At 19.4% G+C, this 25,013-nt stretch overlaps 1 protein-coding gene across 11 annotated transcripts in view; it reads left to right on the top strand.

Annotated features, from left to right (window-relative positions):
* The window catches only part of LOC411986, a 339,481-nt gene that overhangs the window by 229,286 nt on the left and 85,182 nt on the right, over positions 1–25,013 (top strand). For all 11 annotated transcript variants that reach the window (XR_003305069.1, XR_003305070.1, XM_026441971.1 and 8 more), the window contains 2 exons: positions 2,092–2,373; positions 5,013–5,378. Coding sequence is in view for 9 of the 11 variants with exons in the window: in XM_026441971.1 (XP_026297756.1) it covers positions 2,092–2,373; positions 5,013–5,378 (648 nt within the window). In the remaining 2 variants the exon portion in view is untranslated. The remainder of the gene's footprint in view (positions 1–2,091; positions 2,374–5,012; positions 5,379–25,013) is intronic.

The raw sequence follows: 25,013 nt of genomic DNA, 5'->3' as shown, positions 1-25,013 counted from the left end.
CTTTTTTATTAATTATATCTTTTTTAAAAATTTAATTCAATTTTATTTAGAAAACTTTAGTTAAAAATTTTGTAATAAAAAAATACAACTCTTTTTTTCTAAACTTTTTATTTATTTTGATTGATATTTAACAATTAATTAATTTGTAATATATGTATTGAATTTATGAAAAAATTATATTCGTTTTTAATTATAATAAAATAAATAATTTTCGTCTTATTAGAATGGTATTTTATTAATAAAAGTTGTATCTTCTTTTAAACTTAGAAATTAAATTAGATTAAACAGTTATAATAATCGGATAACAGGTATGATATTAATTTATCTTATGATTTTGAAGTAATTTTGTATAAATATTAAATATTGAAAGTTCATAATATTAAAGAATAGAAATTTGAAATCGATATATATTAATATATGTTGTAATATCAAGTCAATATCATTGCATTAGTAAATAATATCAAAAATATTGAAATTATTCGAATAAATATTTAATCTTATATTTAATGAATATAAATTTAATAAATATATAGAAATTGAAAAGAATCTAAAAAAATAAAAAATAATTGAATCGAAACTATATATTATATTTATTAACCTAAAAAACAAGAACATAGAATAAAAATATTATGTTAGTAAAAAAAATAATAAAAATAATAGTATATAATAATAATAATACTTTAAAATAGTAATTGAAATAAATTGCATATATATGAATAATTATGAATAATTCTTTTCAAGTTATGAAAATATTTTGATTAAGATTGAATTTGAAAGATTCGAAATAATCAAATAAATATCGTTTCTTATCATAATTAGATCCTTGTAATGCTTTTTTTTATTTAACATAATAATTGATACTGCGAAAAAAATCATGTATTATTGCGAAAATAATGCATATACTGCGAATAAAATCATGCACTGTATAAAATATTTCCGTTTTCAATTACTGTTATTATATGAATTTAAAAAATTTAAATTCATATAATAATATAATTCAATAATATTCAATAATAAATATAAATTAATTTATTTAATTTATTTATTAAAAAAAATTATCTCGTAGTTTCGAAAATTGTGTATTATAAATATGTATATTATTAAATATAATTTAGAAAAATCAATATCGAATTACAAGATAAATCTTGAGATTTAATCTGAGAATTGTTGTCATTTAAATTTCAATAAAATTAATTAAAATAATAAAATTATGTTTAAATAAATTATGCTTATGATATGCTTAAATAAGAAAAAAATTTATATATTTATATCCTAGTATAATATTGTGTCAAATTTTGTAATATTTATAATTTAGATAAATATAAATAATATCAAAAGGATATAGGATATAGATATATAATGTGTAAGATATATAATAAATATGCTGTATGAATATATTAATTAAATTAATCGGGATTTATCATTATTATTTTTAATTATATTATATATCTATTGTTATTTATGACTTATGACTTATATTTTTTTATATTTTTGTTTATTTCTTAAATTTTATATTTATTTAATTCTTAAAAATTCTTAATAATTTTTATATAATAGACATATATTTTTATATAATAGATATTTTTAATTTTTATTATTATTAAATCAAATATTATATAATATTAAGAATTAAAATTATAATATTATAATATTTATAATTATAAAATAAAATTATAATATTTATAATATTAAATTATTTAATTTACAATAGTATATTTAATTTAGAAAGAGTTGTATTTTGTTAATTTTATTCTATCTTATTTCCTCTCTATTCTAATTAAAATTCAAATAAAATCACATAAACAGAAACAAAATGTAGATATTTTTAAATATTTTTAAATTTTCACTTTCATTGCATTCTGATTATTTTTCGAAAAAAGTTCAACATATAAATTTCCCACGAAAATAACTACAGATTTTTCATTATTGCCGAGAAACAATTCGCAATTTGTGCATATTCTACGTACAATCATATCGGGAAAATAATTGACTTGGATTAAACTGGCTATTGTGATTCTGAAAGTGCTCCCGTTCCTATTAGAGAAGGTTTGGAATTGGAGTAGCAGATCGATTAATCGCTGGATTCTGTAGTTTCAGAGAGCGTGTTTTCCGCGGCTGTTGGGGTCGGGGTAGGTGGCTACACTTGGGGTGCTCCCACGCCACCTCCTGGATCACCATACAGTCCTGTCCCCGTGACGCAGCTCGAGCTGCTGGCCAAGAATTTGGCTAGTTTGGCTCCTCCGGGTCAACAGGCGCTCAGCCTTCAAGGTGTTGGTGTGAATGTAGGAAGTTTGCATCACGCCCAACATACCCAACACACGCAGCATACTCAGCATACTCTTAATTTGACTGGTCTTCATCATCTTCATCATGGTGAGTATTTTGTCCGATTAGGAAATAAGAATATTTTTTTTTATTGGAATTGGATTAAAAAAAGTAGAATGATTTTAAAAAAAATTGTATAGAGGAGATAATATATTATTTTAAAAAACTATAAGATTTAAAATTTATTAAATTGAAACTTATAATAAAGATTTCGTATTGGAAATTTAAAATCAAAATTTTTTTATATTTTTTTCTTATGTTTATTTCATATTATTTAGATAAAATATATTTTTAATATTTTTCTGTTAAAATCTTCAGATTCAAAACTTTATTTTTATTAATAATTTAACGCTTTTGCCTGTAATTAGGATTGTATCTGTCTAGTTTTCGCATAGAAACTTGAATTTTAATATGGCTTTAAAATCAATCTCCGGAGTCCGGTTTTACTAGAAATATCTCCGGATTAATAGAACAACTTCTCGTTATATTATTAACTTTCTATTAACTTATAATAAAAGTATATAATATGATAATAAAAATATTTTAAATTACTTTATTACAATAAGAATAGCAGCACATAAATTATTATTATTTTAAGAAATATGCAACATTTCTTTTTAGTTTTTCTTGTTTGCTTCAAGTTTTCTATAAAAGTAAATTTCTATGAAAGTAAATATTTTATTGTTAATTATATATATAATGTTTTGTCGATATGAATTCTTTTCTTTCTTTTTATTTTCAAGTTACTAAAATTTTCAATTTTCAATTCATGATATTCTGAATTTTAAAAAAGGAGAACATTTTAAAATTTAATGAAAAAATATTTAAGTATTTAGAAGTTAAAAATCCCAGCCAAAACAAATCTCTTAAATATTTCTTTCTATGATATAAAAAATATGAAATGATCTTAAATGAAATTATTAGAATAATATTGTTAACATAATTTATTGTTATTATGTGTTCAAAATGATGTGCATTAATAAAGATATATTTTTTAATGTAAGTAGTATTTTAACGTTCTTTTTCTTTCTCTCTTTAAATATTTTTTATATTTAATCTCTTATATATCTCTTATCTCTTTATATATTTTTTCATCTGCTATAAAGTGCAAAAATATATATATATTTTTTTTATCATAAAAAATGATTAAGAAAAAATAATTTAACAAAAAAATTTTTTTTCTAAATTATAAAATTTATTAAATTATAAAATTATTAACATTATGTCATTTTTTTATATTAATTTTTATATTAATTTATTATATATTTATTTTTTATATTAATGAATGAATGAAAACGAAGGAAACATATGTTTAAGAGGTTTGTTTCGTCTGAAATACTCTATATATTTGTCTTTTATAATTATTAATTTGAAATAAAATTTAATTAAAAAAATCCGATCAATATTTAACTTATAGATATCAAACTTCATTTTTTAAATATTACTTCATTTTTAATGTTAAATTTAAAATAAAATTGTTTGATTTTGAACATTATAAATTTTTATAACTGGTTTGAAAATATCGAAGATGCTTTAATATACATAAGATTTAAATTTTAATCAGCTTATTAATTGATAATATATGATGTTATTTTAAAAAGACATTAATCTATAAATACTAGAAAACATCAGAAACAAATGAAGAAACTCTATTCGATTCATTTAAATATGATCATCGAGATATTAGCAAAACTGTGAAGTTTTTCTCGTTTAATTTTATTGATTAATCACTGGTTAAACGATGAAACAAAAAATTACGCATTCAAGTTCGAAAAGAATTTAATCGACGCTCGATTGTTGACTAATTCCACATAAATGCTAAAATAATCTTCGATCAGCGAAAGTTGACACAAGGTTATTTAATCGAGTGTCTTAAGCTGTATTTATACCAACATATCAATGTAAACTTCAAATATCTTACATTCTCAGATATGAAAAATGTTAAGGATTAGAATTTATATATGCTATGTTTCTTTGATTCTTAACTATGCTTGCTTTCGGAAATCTTTTTGAATTCGATGTAATTTATTATTAATTTAAATAATTATATTTATGGAAATACAAGATATCTGTTAATTGATACAATTAGATAAAAGATGATTTTATATATAATGAGTCACAAAAGTAGTCATATACTAACCTAAAAAAAAAATTTATTTACTTTAAAAAATCCTTACTTTAAAAAGATTACTGTTTACTAATAACGCAATTTAAATCTTTTATGAATATATTAACTAATTAGAAATTAATCCATTAATAAATATAATTCCATAATTCTTATTTTAAAAAAATAATAACAAAAAATTTTTATTACAATACAAAACAATAATAATTTAAAATAATTATTTGAGCATCCTAAATATCTTTAATTTTTTGTAATAACAAAAAAAGTTATAATTTCTATATTTTTTACAATCTGTATTTTAATATAATTTTCTATAATTTCTATATGTTAATAATTTAAATATCACAACAATGTATCTTATCCAGATTTAATTGAATGATAAAATCCGAATAATAATTTAACAATTTATAAAAGCTATGGCGATAAGTGCCCGAAAAAGCATGTTAAGCTAATCCAATAAGACTTGATTTTTTAACTATCCAATCTCTGAATTCAATGTATAATTTACCGTTATAATCAAAGATCATGTCTCTATTGATATCATAATGTTTCACGCTAACAGGAGGCTTGCATCAGAACACCTTCTCCCCTCAACTGTCCTTGGTAACTGGGAATGCGCCCACGCTGACGATCAACAGCTTCTCATCACCAAATTCGACAGGCAACGTAGTACCGACGACAGGAGTATTGCTTCAGGAATATCAGTCGCCGACAGGTTCGACTACCGGATGTTCGGTCACTGTGAATGGCACCTCGTGCCCTACGAGCTCGACTACGAGCACAATGGTAGTACAGGGAGGCCAAACCGGCAACCAGGTCGTTCAGGCCACCAGCAAGAAACGGGAGGCCTTCCTACCGAGTCAAGGTCAGCCGGTGAAACTGGAGAACAAATCAACCAGACAGCCCTGTGTTTGCAGAAACAGCAACGGTATGTTATACACTTAGCCAATATTTTTTCTTTTTTTTATTTTCCTCTTCTTTTGATTATTTGCGTTTAATAAACATTAGCTGTAAGCAATTTTTTACAATTTTTTACAATTCCTCATATAAAATGTGAGCTAATTCTTTTATTTCATTTATTGTAAATAAATACAATGATATAATCAAAGAAGAACAAACAAGAAAAAGCAAGAACTTGAATAACTTGAATAATAATATAGTGAAAAAAAGTGAAAGCAATTAAATCAGAATTTGATACTAAGACTTATCAGCAATCAGGGTTTTTATGATTACATCTAAAATGATCTTGCTTATTATTTTTATTATTTTATTACTATGCTGCCTACAAAATAAACTTTATTTGATATTAAAATATTCAATAACTAAAAATATCTTAGGAATCATATGCATATAAGTATAAATGCGAATCAATAAAATAAGATAAAAAAATATGAATGCAATGAGATTGTTCTATTGTCGCATTTTATTATTAGTTTGTTTTATCTAACACTTAACTTAAATTCCAACTTTTATCGCTAAATATGTACTTAATAAATAAATCTAATTAACTTAAATAAATAAATATTTTAATGTTGAATTATAAATGATTTAATAATGAGTTAATAAATAAATCGATATATATCAATTTTTGTATTTGTTTTAGCTTCTACAATAACCAATATATGAATATATTAATATTTTTTATATTTTAGAATATTTCGATTCAGATGAAATTAATATATTTATATATACTTACATGATCATGAAAATCAAAATGATAAATTTTTATTTGCAATATTTCTTTCAAATCTCTAAGTGCGAAAATTTTTGTTATGTTTTCTAAAATGAAATTTTTCAACACGAAAGAACGAACACAATAAACTGTGGATAATTTAATTAATAAAAAGAATGTATATAATTCTATTTATAACAAGATTTTATTTTTTCAGATTTTATCAATAAAAATTGTACTAATTCTTATAAAAATTATTTTAAAACTCGAAAATATCAGAATTAAAATCTAATCTATGAGATAAATAAATTATGAATTATTTTATCAGCAAAAAGAATAATTTTATAATTTGTTTTAAAGAGAAATTTTGAAACTAATCATTTTTGACTTTCAATTCCAGATTTAGTATTAAAATTTATTTGAATTCTATAAATAGAACTTCGTATCAAAATATTCGTGTGACTTCAGACTTTGAACTTGGTTATTAGCATACAATAAGCAATTCCTTTTGCTAAATATGTATATTATTCTAATGAAACAAAAATCCAATTCTGAATTATATTTTAGCATTTAACATTTTAACCTAGATTTATGATAGGTTAATCAAATAGTTCGAAGTGATTTCTCATGAGTTGAGAGAAATTCGAAAGTAGATTGGTTAAGAGAATCCAATGGAACAGGACTTGTTTCAGACTCTAGTCATTTTTCGTTTCTTTATTGAAATTGATTGTCGAATAGTTGTTAGTTACGAAAGACGAAATCATTGGTTTCTAGATTAGCTTAACCGCTAATCAAAGGATGCTTTGGAAATTGTGAAATATCGATTTTCGTTGATACAATAATTCTTGGACAACGAACATCCAATACAGTTCTTGATTTACACGAGTTTGATTCAGTTTTCATTTAGCGATGTTTGAGATAGAAAGATAGATAAATTGGAATTTGGATTGATAGAGAAATGCGTATAAGAAATGAAATTCTCATTTGATGAGCGTAAGATTATATGTATCATGTTTCAGAAAGAATTTTACAAATATATTTACTAATTTTTAATAAAAAATTATATATAAAAAAAAATTATATTTTGATCCATTTATTTTTTATTTATTTCAAGAAATAAATTTTATATATATTTTACATGAATAAAATTGGAATAAAATTATAACTTTTTTTGTCATACGTTTCTTATCTTATTTTTTTTAATTTGTATAAATTAAAGAAGATTATTCAAAATGAAATAATTCTTATCTCGTAAACATAAATTTATTCGAAGAATCAGTATTCAAATCTAAAGTTAACTTTTTTTGATCTTAAATTTTTATAAGTTGCTAATAACCTATAATGTTGATGCGATATTAAGCTTATTAAAAAAATATATAAATGATATTAGAAATGAAATTATTATAATGACAACGAACATAAAACTTCGAAGAAAGAAAAGAAAGCTATTATTTTAAAAATTCCATATTTTACATTTAGTCTAATAAAAAAAGATAAAAAATTACAAAAAAATAAAAAACTTGCTTTATTTCAATTATGTATGTGAAAATTTTATTTTTAAATAAATCAAAATAATATTTTTAATTTAAGTTTCTTTTTAAGATAATAAATTCATATTGTTTTAATAAAATTTTTTTTAAAGTAGTAATTTTTTTTATAAAATATTAAAATATTAAACATTAAAATTATAAAATTAATTTTTTAATTGTATTTTTAATATATTAGAAATTCAAAATATTTCTAAAAAAATCATTAATATTTTTTTAAATCTTCAATAACTTAATCTGTACAAATATTATTCATATTTTATGTTAAAAGTTTTTAAATTTTTCCAAATGTAAAATTCCCAGAAATATCAATTTCAAAAAAAAAAAACTTTGATTTATTCTTAATATATTTCACTTTGGAGTATCTAACATGTTCAGAAACGCGGCAAAATCTGATTCTAGGCCATTGTCCAATTAATTCTAAAAGATTGGCTACACTGTAATTCTATCGAAACAGTTAGCCACAGACAAAGATTAACATAAATCATGACACGTTGTTCGTTGCCAAATTTAAGGCTAGATTTGTCGTGCAGTTTGCGTATCTTGGCCAAACAAATGCATTAGAGAGTTATACATATCTAAAGGACAAGAAAATATGTACATCTTTTTTCTTTAAATATGATTTCAAAAATAAATTTTTTATTATAAAAGACATTGTATGCACAGAATTATTTTCATTGATGAATCGAAAAAAAAGATTTTAACACACATTTATACAATGTAATATTATATTTTAACATGTTTTATTTGAGAAAAACCAATAAATATGTATTAATTATAATAATATTAATAATGAAATTAATATCTTAGATTGAAATTAAAATTAATTTGAAATTAAATTTTCAAATAAATTTATAAATTTATATTGAATAAAAATTAAAAAAATTTATTAAATTTTTAGTAGAATAAAAAGAAAAAAAATTATAATAAAAAATTTTGTAATGATAATCAAATTTAAAAGAAACCATATATTTTTGTTAATTAAAAAAAAAAAACAGTATTTATTTCATATTTTCTGTTAATTTTAATTTTAAATCTGGAAAAATATATATACTATAAGTTATTATAATATTAAATTTATATTTCTATTTGTTTCGAAAATTATTTTTCTCAAAATGAAATTTTTTCAATTGACTTGAAGAAATGACTTGAGATTCTGGTATTATTAATAATTAATAATTATTAATTTTATGATATACGTTCGTAAGATATTAGTTTTATGATACACATATTTTTTTCAAGATCAAATACTAAAAAATTATCTGAAAATATCTTTTTCATAATTATAAAAATTTTTACATTTATTCTAAAATTTTATTTTTTAATTTTATTATAAGATACATTTATTCGACAAAATTTTTTAAAAATAATTTTCTCAATTATATTATACTTTTATTCAGATAATATCATTTTTTGATCAATTCGGTAATTTTGCTAAATTTCTTTTATATAATGTATAATTCGCTGAAAATTGTATGAATATATTATTATAACAAAAATTATATTTGAAAATACCATCTATGTGGTTTTATATCGAAAACTTCGAATTTTATTATAAATCTCCGAACTTCGGTTTCGAATGTTTTCAAATTAATAAAAAATATTATACAATATTATATAGAATATAGAATATCTATAATATATAATATAGTAATTGTACAAGCGAACAGAGAATGATATATGTATAAAAATAGAAAAAAAAATAATAATATTTTTTCGTTTAAAGTTTCGTTTTTAAATAAATTATGATTTAAGATTTTTCAAATACAAGTAAAATATATTAATTTCTGATTGAATTATTGATGAAGATTATTCTACATGAATAAATAAATAAAAAAATAAGAAAATATTTCCAAAAAAATTGAATTCAGAAATTCGTTTATTATTTACTATTAATTATTTCTCTAATTGTATATTGTATATATAAAATCTTAATTTTCTTAAAAATTAAAAAAATTTAAAAGACAATTTTATTTTAGATTTTTTGTTATTATTATATTTTTATTTATATATGTATACAATGTGTAACATATTTAGTAGAGAATTGATTCTAAAAACAAAAATAAAAACAAAAATTACTAGAAAAATATTCATTGATAGCATAGATAACATAAAGTGAATAAAAGATAACATAAAGCGAGATTGCGATGTAACAAAAATAAAAATGTTTCATTTTATCTGGATCTTGCTTGCTTTGTCTAATGTAAATTTAATTACTTATAATTTAATATAATAAATATAATAAATATCTCAAACAACATTTTTTTATATTTAGTTTAGTTTTTATATTTATTTTGGCTTTTAGAATCGATTCTCTAAAGATATTCTTTGAATATTAATATTTTATATTAATATTTTATATATTCGGCTAATCAAAAATTTATGATTACATAAGAAAACTATTACGAATTTAAATTAAGCGATTATATATTGAAGAATACTAATATAAAGATTATTTTTTTCAGTTTTTAGAGTAATATTTAAAAATATATGAACATTTTTTTTAAAAATTAAAATTAACATTCAACATGTCTATCTATAAAAAAATTATTAATATTATATAATATATTTCCTTATACAATTTTTTATAAAATATTTTTTTCGTAACTTTTTTTCTTTAAAAAAAATAATTCATTATATTTTAAATAGATAGATAAAATAGATTTAAAATAGATTTAAAATAGATTTAAAATAGATAATATTCTTATATATTTTATATCATATATATCTTTTTATTTTCGTTAACAATTTTATTATTGTTAACAAATAGTATTTTTATATCATCTAAATATGATTTTTTTTTATATTATTTTTTTTTTCTATCGTAAAAAAGATGTAATCCAATAATTCAATATATTTGTTATTGCGAAATTCTTCAGCATTCCAAATTATTGAAATTCTACTTCTTAATACATCAATCGATGCAATTGCATTCTATAAAAGAATCTATTAAATCATTTATAACAAAGTATTATTAGTTTAAAAAATATTGCAATTTTAATTTTTTTTAGAATATAAAAGAAGAATAAAATATAGACAAAGATCTTTTTTATGTTTTATAAATTATTAAATTTAAAAAATTAAATGATGAAATTAAATTAAAATATTTTTTGAATGAGTGGTTTTGTGCCATAAGTACTTTTAATAATTTTTTTTTAGAAAATGACCATGAATCCTTTTATTTAAATTTTTTTTTTAAATTTAATTTTTATATTTCATCAAATTCACTTTTTAAAAAACTATATTAAATTACATATGTTTCAAAACAGAGCAATTTAATTATTTATTTAAAATATTTTTCGAATGACAAAAAGTTCGAAAGATAGTAATTGTATTTATAGATTAAAATAATCTATATAATTATCTATAATTTATAAAAATCTAATGCTGAAACATATATTTAACATATTGTCTATTAATGTGTACTAATGTCTACTAATATTAGAATATAATGAACGTATTAGCAATATACTTCTTTAAGCAACATATTTTTTTCATTCAATTTAAAAATCATTTCTAAAAGTATTTATAAAAAAATGTTATTTTATAATTTTTTTTCACAATTTCAATTTCAATAAATTATCTTTAATAAAATAACGATTTCTTAAAAGTTTTTATGTTTTTCTTTCATCGATTAGAGAAATTGATAGAAAACTTCAAAATACAATATAAATGCATCAAAATCTGGAAAAATCGGATTCGATTACTGACTCGCTCGAGATCTTCTTATATCTGCATTATTGAAGGATAAATTAGAACTTTCTTTGTTTGAAGGGCTTTTTTGATAGCAGCGTTAATTACAGACAGTGATCTTAATGTTTCATTTCCGGGATAAAACTTAATCATTCTAAGAAAAATGTAAAGAATATAAATAGATTAGAGAAGAAAGAAGAACTCTATATAATCTCGATAAGGGCAGGCATATATAATACATACATAATACATACATAAATATTAACTATATAAACATAATTATTAATTTATTAAAAATCTTTTATAATAAAAAATTATTAATTTAATTTTTAGATTTTGAAAAATTATATATTTTAAATTTTACAATTTTTTTATTATATAAAATATTATTTTTATATTAATAATATTGTGAATTTAAACCGATGAATTAGGATTTATTAATAATTGTTTTTAATCAGTATGTTCTTGAAAAATTCTTTTTGAAACACAAATGTTAGATTATTTAAAAATTTCTAAAATAAATAAATATAATAAATAATAATTCTATTAATAATAAATAATAATTTCTAATAATAATAATCTTATAATAAAAAGTTCATGTTTTTAATGACTTTAATAAATTTGTAAATTTTTCTTATGATCAAAAATGTTTCGTAACTTCGAAAATATTAAGAATTACTAGTAGAAGATATTAAATTTTATTGTTTTTATTAAAAATTAAATTTTAAAGAGCTTTAACAAAAATTTGAAAAGAATTGTTTAAATATATATTTTGAATATTTATAAATAATATTTATTATAAAATATTATTATAAATATTTTTAAGTATTATCAAAATTTTTAAAGAAAATTTTTCAATGAATAAAAAAGAGAAATAGAAAAATAGAAATTTATATAAGTGATAAATGAATGATAAATGAGAGAATGAAAACTTCAGTAAAAGATTAATCTTGTATAAGTTTCATCATATAATTCTCTAATAAAATATTTTTTGAACAGATTTTGTACATTTGTCAAAGTTTTTTTGTTAATATTTAGTTTAAATAATTTTTTTTTAATCTTAAAAGATATTTATAATACATATAGATAATAAAATAATAAAAATAGTAATAAAAATAGTAATCTAAAATTTTATATTTAGAATTGTGGATATATTATATTATATTATATTTATAAGCAATCGAAATTCATCATGTTTGATTCATAGAAATAATTAAAAATCAAATAAACAAATATTAAATCAAAAAGAACAATATTGAACAATAAATAATAATTTCAAAGAATATTATTTTTAAATATTAAATATAAAATATAATATTATTTTTAAAAAATATAAAGATATAAATATAATATATATTATATATATATTATATAATATATAATATAATATATATTATATAATATTAATAATAAATAGATAAATTATCTTTAAAATATATTAATATATTAGAATGTAGAAACAGAAGATGATTACAATATAAAAATGAATTGAAGAAAACAATAACATTTTTGCGTTTAGGATTTTATTTTTGGTAATTTAAAAAAATAAATCAAATTCAAAAATTTTTCAACTAAATTTAATTTTCGATTAAATATAAATTATTAATGACTAAATGAATTTATGCTATAAAATGATCTTTATAAATCCATAAAATCAGAAATATTTTGAGGAAATATTTTAAATATTTTATATTGATGTGCTTACAATATTTCTTTTCTTATAGTTTAATATATTCAACTTATTTCAATATTATTTATTTCAAAATGTTTTATAATTTTATTATTAATCCGTAGATCACCAATACGTTATATATATAAAATCTTTGTTATTATAATCAAAAATTGGAAAAAATTGGATAAATTATTATACTATAAGTACCTAAATTTAATCGAAAATAAATAGATGATAAGACATTATATTATTATATTATACAATTTTATAAAATTAAACTAGTTTTCATCGCACAAAAATCAAAAACAATAGAATTCTCTAGAAATTCTTCTAAGATTCGTGACAAATAGGAAGCCGAGAACGAGATAAAATCAAAGGATTGGTCTAATTAAATTCAAAAGTATAAATTCAAGCTTTATCCTTATGTAATTGCATAATTGCTTATTAGATGATTTTTTTATAACATATACAATTAAATCGAAGTAAACTTCGTGTTTTAATTTTTCATTAGCTTGGCGAACCATGTCTTTCGATATATTCACATTTAAAAAACATACTGATATTTTTCTTTTATGTCAATTGTTTATATATTCAAATAACAGAAGAAGAATTCTTATATTTAAAGAATTTCGTTATGATTCGAAGTTTAAATCCTTGCAAAAATCAATTTTTTGATAATTATTTACAAATAATCATTGAATTTATTAATTTCGATGTATTCTACTTATTAAGAATAAAGGAACTATAAATTTGAAATTTTTAATTGAAATTTTAATCGTAGCCTGAATTATATTTTTGGAGATAAATAAATTCTCTTAAACAATATTTAATATATATTTTAATTAAATATAAATAATATTAAATTATTATATATATATAATATTTAATATATATTTTAATTAAATATAAATAATATTAAATATTATATATATATATATATATATATATATATATATATATATATATAAAACATTCAATATTTAAAATTTCTTATATTAGGATGTTTGTTTTATTTAAATGCATGAAATATTTTTGGAAAAAAAAATATTATGAAAAAATATTTTTACAAAAGTTATTTAGTATAATATATTACGCAATGTTAATCATTTTTTCATAGATAAATACATGCATTCATATATATCGATTTTAATTTTTTAAACGGAATCATAATTTTTGCATTAATCAATATTATTCATTATTTTTTACAAAAAGATATTAAGCTATTTTTAAATCAAAAAATCTTGAAAAATAAGAAACATGCAAAGCAATACTCTACTGTTCATGCTTTTCTTGTTGTTCACTTGTTTGTGGTAGTTTTACAAACTTCAAGTCTAAAATCAAGATTTTTTCGACATAAATAATTAGCACTTTCTTGTAGAAAATAACGAGTTGTATCGATTAATGCAATAAAAATTATATGATTTCACTTAAAAAATTAAAGTTGACTTTCACATAACCTCCATGTGTCAATCTATAGAAAAAGTATTAATATATACATATATAAATATATAATATATAATATATAAGTATAATATATTATATAATATATTTTCTTATAGCAAATAATTTTTGAAATTATATTATGAAAAAAAAATTTGCATTAAAGATATTAAAAATATTATAGACAAAAAAATGAAATTAAATTAATATAATAAAAATAATTGAATATATATATATATATTATGTTTTTGCTCGAATAAAAAGTAATATTGCTTTTTTATGATTAGTTATAAGTTTTTAATAATTACAAAAATAAAATTTGGAATTAGTTAATATGATAATTTTAATATTTAAATATATCTCTTCTTATATTTTTTACATAAATTATATAGTTGCAAATAAAGTTTACTAAAAAGAAATTTAAAATATCAATAGCAAGTTGAATCATTTTTTAATATTAAATATTCATTTTTTAATATTAAAGTTTTACGTAATTTTCCACTTAAAATTGATATTTTCCATAATTTGGATATCTAAATCCAATATAAACACATGATTTATAATAAAATCTTTAATTATATAAAAAACTATATTATATAGACCATTTTCGAACTATTAAATTTAAAGTTTTATATATACTAATTTTTTAACATAGTAAAGTATTTAATAATTTAAATCCATTGTAGCGATTAATAAAAAGATTTTCCAAAATGCAATTGTCAAACTATTAATAAATTGATCATTGTTCCACTATATGCTAAATTTTGAATTCAATATTTAGCAAATTTCTCTCGAATTTAATTTTAATTTAATTTATTTTTTAATTAATTTAATTTAATTTTCATTATCGTATCGTCATCTATATCAATTTCAGTTTCTATATTTTAAAAATACTGAAAAATAAAATTTCTTAAAATTTTTTAAAATTCTTAATATAAAATAATTCCTAAAAATTTCCTAAATTGAATATTTTGATAAAATTAAACTTATGTTGATAAATTAAACTCATAAATTAATACATTTTACTTAATTACAATATAATTCATATAACTTCGTTTTTTGGATAAATAAATTCAAATTATAACCAGGTTTTTTATAATTAAAAATTTAAATAATATTATATAATAAGAGTCTATTTAATTTTTCTCACTACGATTTTTTACTCATTTAAATGTAAATCATGTAAATTTATGAACAGAATTAATATTAGTTCATACTTTATGAAATATTTGCTCTTAATCTTTTAGTGTCATCTATGTCGCATAGATTATCATTTCTTTACTTTCTGTCATCTTCTATGCATTGCATAGTATGTCATTTGTTTACACTTCATCTTATATATGTCTCTATTAATATAAAGTCATATTTTTTAATTTATTTCTTATTTTTAAATTAATAAATATTTAAGTATAGAATTATATATCAGAAATGTAAAAAATTTCTATTTCAAATTAAATTTCCATTTAAAAAAAATATACTGAATTCAAAAGACTTTATATACATAAATTATATATATATAAATAGATATATACATATATAATTATTTCATTAATTAGAGACTAATTAAATAACTCGAAAAAAAACAATTTATATAACATATAGAAATATAGTTATAGAAATATAGTATATAATATATACAATATATAGAATCAATAATGTAGGAAGAAATAGCTATCTATATGATGTTTTCATAATTTTATACAAAAAACTGAGACAATGTCATAAAATCTCTATATTTAAAAAAATTTCAATTCAGTTTTCATTATTAAAAAATTAAATATAGAAATATATTAAACTTTAAATTTAAAAATAGCTTTCTAATAATTGTAACTAATGTTTTGAAAATATTTTTTTAAATAAATAGACAGAATTTTTTTATTACTATATTATAAAGATATAATTTATTACTTAACTTAATTTTTAACAATTATTCAAATAATAATAATTCTAATTCTAATGATTTTGAAAACAAAATCTATTTTAGTATAAACAGAATTTCATTATACTTTATAATAATAATAATAATAATAAATTTAAAAAATTTTCACGATATTCAAAAAATAATTTTATGAATGAAAAAATTAATTAAATTAACTAAAATTGAGGTCAAAGATTAACCGCAAGCTATTTCTTTTAAACCATTACAATCAATCAATCAGCAAATTCAGTGTATTTTCATTTAATTCATTTTCTAAATTTTCAATTAACGTTTTATTTAATCCTTAAACAGCATTATCTTCAGATTAGATCATTACAATTTATACAATAACTCAACTATTCTATCTATTCTCGAATCTTAATAATAAGAATCGAGCACGGGATTTTCATTCGGGTTTTCGCGGTTACCCGATTCGATAGATTCGAAATTGTTCGGAGAACACGATCTCCCGGCGGCGTGGACAAGAAGAAGCAGGAAGCTTACAGAACTACCGTCGCTGATGCAATTGACGACCTTGCTGCGACTCCCTCCGGGCGTTCCGCACGCGAAGTCGTGTTTGGTGTCAGCTGCAGGGGAAAGGAGGCGGTTGCGGGTTGGTCGGGACTCGACACGGAGAGAGGGCAAAAGCGTTCTCTCAGATCGTACGGTGTTAGAGGCGTGATGAGGAGGGAATATGGTTGAATTGGCGAGTTCGAAGAAAGGAGCAAAGAAGGAAGAGGGAAAGAAGATGGAGGGAGAAAAAAGCGAAAGATAGTGAGAAAGAGATAGAAAATATGGAGAGGAAAGGTAAAATCGAAGGTAGAAAAGAAAAAAAAGCGGAAGAGAGGAGAAAGAGAATGAGAGATGAGTAAAAAATGAAAAAAGAGAAGGTGACGGAGAGGAGAGGAGGATTTAAAAAACAAGGCAAAAAACCTTGAGGAGGAGGGACGGAAAAGATAGATGAACGGATGGTTGAAAGAACATAGATTATATAAGAGGAAGAGAGATGGAAATATTCGTGTAGAGAAACAGAAAAATGAAAGAGAGAGAAAGAGAAGGACGAGCTTACGCAAGATTCTCCCGCTTCTATATTTACTGTAAGAGCCGGTCAGGCCTCTCTGCCAGTTTCTCTTTGGTATCCCCGACCAGCCAGTTTTACGCTTCGTTTTCATGATTCATTCCTGTCCACCACGTGGCCAAGTCGACGACGCTTCCCACGGCGGGCTACTTGTTTCGAAGAACGACCGCGACGACTTTTGTAGGCCAAGACTCGTTACCAGAATGCTGTACTATGCGCGCCTCAAGTAAATTGCACAAAATACCAAGAAACGATGAATTCTCTTCTACAGCTTCGACCAACAAATAATCTAGTCAATTTTTATGCAATTTGACTAAATGGATAACGAAAAGTCTGGTTTGCCTTTTTCATTATAGTTGTTAATTAATAAGCTAGTTTTTGAAAATAGATAAATTGTTGGTATTTTTTTATGTAAGATTGTTGTTAGTTTTTATATAAATTTATTATTTTTCTTAAAAAGTTAGTAAGTAAATATTAATATAATATAAATATAATATTAATATATATATATAAATATGTATATTTGAATATATAAAAATTTCAACTTCCTATTTATTATCCGATAAGTACTAAATTACTGATAGTATGTATTTACTATATAAATGTAGATATGTATAAATATACATATTATTCATGGTATAATATATGGTATTATAGCTTATTTTTCATTATATTTTTGCTAATTTTTATTTTTTTGAATTTGCTTTTGAATTGTTTTGAATTACAAAATAAATAATTCAATTTTTAAACAAATTTTTCTTTCATAAGATGATTTTGATCCTTCTGTGAAAATTTTATATACAAAATATAAATATTAAGAAATTTATATATATATTTCAAAATACGTTAACTTGATATGTTCTTTTAAGCAAATTAAAATTTTTAATGTTAATTATTAATGTTTTTAGAGAGAAATTATAATAAGAAACAATGTTAATATAAACATATAAGAAATATTGATTTGCATTATATTAAATATTAATTAGAAAACTTTTCTAGTGAACTCTAAAAAATTAATCTAGCGAAATAATGAATATTTTACAAGATTATTCTATATCAATAATATATTTCATAAAATGAAATTGCAAATAATTATATATTTATAATAATATATTTTTAGTAGATTATATGCAGTTATAATTCATTATAACTAAACATTAAAGCCCTTACAAACTCCAGGACAGCTAGCTATTATTGCATTCTAACTTTATCCATAAGTGATTATCGTATATTTGCATATAGAAAAATTCTTAATAATGCTTTAAGTATTAAATTTTTCAGTTATGCATATCATCTAGATTGCAATGAAAGGTAGAAAAGAAAGAGAGCAAGTAATAATAAAATTTCATGCGCACATCGTTGACCGTACAATTTTAAGACGGAATATTGTTTGTAATTACTCAGTTAAAGTGAAAATGATTGCATCAAAAAATTTTGATAAAAAATTAAATCAAGGAAATATTTATAATTATATTTATTTTATAATATTATATTATATAATTATAATTATATTTATAATTATAAACATTATAAGATAAATGTATCATAGCTTTAAAATAATTCTATTAATTATAATAATACAAAATTAAAAGAACTATGGATAAAAAGCAATTTACTATTTTATAATGAAACATAATAAAAATATATATGAATAATAAATATAACAAAAAAAATTTAAAATAAATTTTAATTAGGATTTTTTATGTTATATATATAAAATAATTTAGTTCTTAATTTTATGATTATATTTATTTTATAAATTACTTATTTTATCTCAAAAAATAAATTTTAAATTTTTTAATTTTAAATAAATTAATTACATTAATTATATTAATATATTAATATATTTGTAAAAAATATTACAATATAAATTATTATATATCTTTATTATATTATTATATATGTTTCAAATTTATATATTATATGTAAAAAATAGTTTATCATATTATCAATATTATTCTTATTTACATTTAATTCATTTATGAAAAATAATTCAATAACTAAATTAGGATAGATATAAAATATCAATATTATTTTTACATAACGAAATTTTTTTAATTTTTCATTTCTAATATAATTGAAAATTATATACTTAAAACTTCGATTTATAAATTAAATGATATTACAATATAATCATCAAACTATAATTATTATAAACTAATTAAAAGAAATTTAAATAAAAAGAAATAAAAATTTTCTTTTTAAAAAGTTTAAAAAAAATAACAAAACAACAACTTTCCGATCAACTCGATAACTTAATTTTCAACAATCATGATTGGTGAAAAAAAGAAATCGTTCCGACATCCGATCTCGCGGCGTGAAATCGCGCGGGAACTAGTCTTAATAAGTTTTTAATTCACAGAATATTAGCATCGGCCGGCCGGTTTTATAGCCGCTAAATTATGGTTTCATTTATTCAAAAGGTTGAGCGCGTGAGAGGCCGTCGGCTCAGAACTTAAACGAGCTATCCATATTCCAGCTCACGTATATTTTAAATACCTGTATAATTTTCGTAGTTTCGCCTCGGCTTGCTGTAGAACGGTGAATTAATTTCACGGAAACGAAATTTTCGCACCGCCTTCCGTTCCCTCTTCTATCTTCTTTTCATTGCGAAAATCGTCGAGCACACGTGAAAATGTTTTTCCTCGATCGTCATTCGCTTTGGTAATTTCTCAAATTCGAGTTGTTTATGAAACCGTGTTTTTTTATGTTTTTTCCCTTCTTAATTTTTTTTTTGAAAATTTAATATTGCATGATGCATCTACATGAAAGTCATTAGCAATATTGTTCTTCGCGTGAAAAATGATGAAGATGATGAAAATTTTTCTTAACTAGAAATTTAATCTCTTGAAAAATATATGTTTATAAGTATGTTTTTTATTTAAATTAATAAAAAAGATAAATATTATATATATATATATATATATATATATATTGTTTTTTGCAACATTTTTTAATATTTTCTGATTAAATATTTGATTTTTTTATGATTTAACAATAAAAAGATAGCTATTATTAGTAAATTCTTTAAAAGATTTATATATTTCTTATATAATTTTGCGAAATTAGTGTCTGAATATACATTTTTATTATTTTTATTATTTTTTGCTATTTTTATCTTAATAACAATATATTCAAAATAACTGGTATTTATAAACAAGATTTCATAGAAATTGAAAGATGATTAAAAAAATGTAAAAAAAAAATTAGTATTATTTATAAATATTATTATTATTATTACTTTATTTTAAAAATTAGTTAAATTTTATTTTTTAATAAAAATAAAAATAAATTTTAAGAAAAATAAAAAAAAATTCTAAAATGTCAATATCACAATGAGTATTTCCAAAAATTATGTAATATATTATAAATTATAAATATATAATAAATTTAAAAAATTATTTAAATCTATCAAAGTATGGCTTAGCAATTATAAATTAATATATTTTTAATATTAATTATAAATATTTTTCAACAATTTTAATATATTTGATTCTCAATTGAGAAATTATTATTTTTTCCTATTATTAAATGTGATTGTTTGATAAAAGTTCTTAATTATCACTAATATATATTTTTTGTGATAATTATAATTTAAATTGAATTCAATTTCTCTAATACTAATTATCATTTTTATGAACAATAAGTCCTATAAAAATTGTTATTTTGTTTGATAGTCCAATTATCGATTTGATATGCTATTTTTTATTTTGCTTCTATTATTCTTCTATTTTTTTTTTTTACTGTATTTTTTATGACATTTGATTATATATATGTAATCGGCATAATTGGATAAGAAACAAATATTATATTTATCGGCCAATATTAATTTTCAATCGGATAACGAAAACTGGTGAGGAAGAACAAGATAATGTAAAAAGATTCTAACTTGAGTTGTTATAAATATTCTATATATATTGCTTCGAATGAATGTATTTAATTAATATATCTATATATTAATATATAAAAATGTATTAATATATAAAAAAAAATACAGAAAATATATATTAGATATTTTTCAAATAAATTTATCACAAAAAATATTTATTTGGAAAATATCGAAGATAGAATACATAGAATCAGCTCAGGAGATCAACTCATGATCCGACGGATGCGATAAGTTTTGAGCGTCGCGAGCCGACGCGCAATAATCTTCATATATTACGCATTTATTAATTAAAAAATTATGAGTTTAGAAGAAACCACTTTGAATGATTCGCAATAAGAGCACATTAATTAATCCTATTATTTTATGCAATTAATTATTAAGATCGGAACAGATTTATATTTTTCATTCTAACTTTTTTGTTACATAATATAATATAAATTAAAAATTTTATATTTATTCTGAAATATGTTCAATATAGAGTAATAAAAATAATAAAAAAAATTTTTTTTTTTAAATTTATGAAAAAGACAAATATCTAAAATATCCTATCATTTATCCAACACTATATAAATATCATATTAAAATATCATATTTAAAATTCTATTAGTTCTAATAAAGTAGTATAAGTAATAAATATTTCTGCATCAATTTAATAAATGAAAAATTTGAATTATATCAAATATTGCTTTTTTTAACAAATATGTAATATGTATATGATATATATCCATAATTTCTTTAAAATCTGATCAATGAATTTAAAATATATATTATCTTTAATAATATTTATATATTATTTTTTTTCAAAATATATTCATAGGATTCATTAGACTTAATAAGCTTAATATAAATACTACTTCTTTAAATGCAAAGTGATAATTATATGTAAGATTAATTAAGGAATTATAATAATAAAAAACTGTTATCTGGAAATATATACATTGATGATATATTATGAGAGAAGAATTAGTTTGATTTATTTCATGCAAATAACAGGGTTTTTATAAAAAAAAATCTCATAAAATTAGTTTTGCATTAAATTTAATTTTGAATTTTAACAAAAATTATAGTATTATATTGTTTTTATTAAACTAATTCAATTTATTTTAAAATACTGGAAGAAATAATTATATTAAAAGAATAATAAAAATAGTAAGAATTAAAATATAAAAAATAACAAAAAATAAAAAAAATTAAAAAAATTATGAATTAGAATTTTTTAAAAAAATGATAATTTTTTTCTTCATAAATGAATTAATTATATAAAAATTTATGTTTTTTTTTTGAATTTCAAATTTTTATTCGAACATTTTAATTTAAATTTAAATTTAAATATTTTTCATTATTACTTTTAATTGCTAATTTAATTTTATATTTAATTTAAATTTTAATTTTATTTTCTTGAATCAAAAAGATCTTGAATCAAAATATCTATAAGTTCATAATACTAGTTGAATTTTTCTTGAATATGTTTATTTTTAAAAGATTTTATATTTAAATTACTTTTAAAATTTAAGATTACTCTTAAATTTATTTAAGATTAACTTTCTTCTATATGCTTTTACAAACAACTTTCAATAATTTAAAGTTTAATCAATTATTCATTCAAATATTTATTTATTCAAATATTTCATCAAATATTTATTTATTTAAATAATGATTTCATTTATTTTTTTCTATTTTTGTTTATTTAAAAAATCTTATAATACAAAATTTCCAAATTCAATTATCTTAATATCCAACTATTCTTTTATGAAGAAAATAATAATAATTTTGCATTTATTATTGTAAAAACATACAGAAGAGATGTTTAATAATCATATTATATGTTTTAAAATCAGTTTATCTTAAAATATTGATATTAATCAATGAATAATTAAGGATTATAGTTTGATGTGAAAATCAATTCTAGTTGAATAGATTGCTTTACCTTCGTTTGCTTTCTATTGCCTACCTTTCTATGCTTTCTGTTCCCTTCGATGCAAACAGATTATTTTATCAATATTTTCCATTGAGGAGAGATTAAAAAATAAAAACAGAAAAGAAGAAAGGGAAAATACATATTCCGATTGACTTCAGTTAACGTTTATTGATTGCCGCCGTTTACGGAGCATATTTTGAAGGGTGACGTTGAATAAAATTTTCAATCGATGAATCGAATTGAAAAACAAACCATTGAAATTATATTTATTTTGATATAGTTCCTAAAAAAATTAGAATTTTTAACATTGTAATCTAAATTCTTAAGTTTTTTGTTTGCCAGATAAAATTTTATACCATTCGATTACATTTTAATTTAATTGGGATTCAATATATTGTGACGCGTAGAAAACATTGTAACAAATGATCATTGCTGGAAAATTTGTATGGTTTTATTGAATTAAAATTTGCTTGGTTTAATTAAAAATTGATTACAAAATTAATTAAATAATTAATAAAAAATCATTTTTTATATAAAAAAAATAATACTGAAATTATTAACTTATTTACTATAAAATATAAAATAATGAGAAAAAGAATAATTTTTCTTTAAATAAATATAATTTTTAATAGAACATTAATAAAATATAATTTTCGAATTCTAAAACTCTACAACTATACATCAACAAAAGTTGAAAATAAAATATTAAATTCATTTTAAACATATAAAATTATTCCAATTCCTAAATTAAAATAACTTTAAAAAATAAATAAATAACAACAAATATTATCAAATATTTAAAATAAAATTTGAACTTTTAAACTAAATTTTTTAAATTTTTCTAATTTCTTTGGATTTTATGATAAAATTTAATTTATTATAATAGTTTTTCTGTAATTAATTTCAAATTATCATATTAATAATAATCACTTACTACTATATATAGATATATATAATGAAACGATATTAATAATTACATAAAAAAGAAAAAAGGAAATAAAAAAGCTATTAAATAAATGATAACTTCCATTAGTAACAAATAAATAATAAATATTCATTTTATATATCTAAAAAGAAATTACAATACAAATGATTTAAAATATGTAATTCATAAAAGAATATAATATCATTGAAAAAAATTAAAAAGATATTAAAAATAATAATAAATTAATATAATTCTCTTAAACAAAAAAATTGTAAGTAATAATGAAAATTGTATGTAATAGTTTATTTATAATGTATAATAAGTAGTATATATATATTGTAAATATTTATTTTTTTTTTCACAAAAAATTTTTAATTGAATTGAATTCAAAAACTTATTTATTATGAAATATTAATTATAATTTTTGTAATTTTTATTGCAAATGCATATTGGAAAACGATTAATTTAAATATATATAATTTAATATATTTCTTTTATATAAAATTTAAATCTATTTGAAATTCTTATTTATTATGAAATATTATGATATTATTGATTATATTTTCAACAAATTTAATAGAGATTTATGTAATTTACAAATAAATTCAAAACAATTTCTACATCATAATTTTTATTTTATAACTTAAACTATTTATAATTTAAATCTATTTATAATTTAAACTAAATTAAAAAAATTCTTATTTTATATAATATGTAAAACATATAAGTAATAAAAAATAAATTATAAAATAAAATGTAATAAAGATTCTTATCCTTTTCTATAATTACTTATATAAACAGGACACGAATG

Source organism: Apis mellifera, linkage group LG7 (genome assembly GCF_003254395.2).
Source record: "Apis mellifera strain DH4 linkage group LG7, Amel_HAv3.1, whole genome shotgun sequence".
NCBI classification, from domain to species: domain Eukaryota; kingdom Metazoa; phylum Arthropoda; class Insecta; order Hymenoptera; family Apidae; genus Apis; species Apis mellifera.
This window is presented reverse-complemented; position numbering and strand designations above follow the sequence as displayed.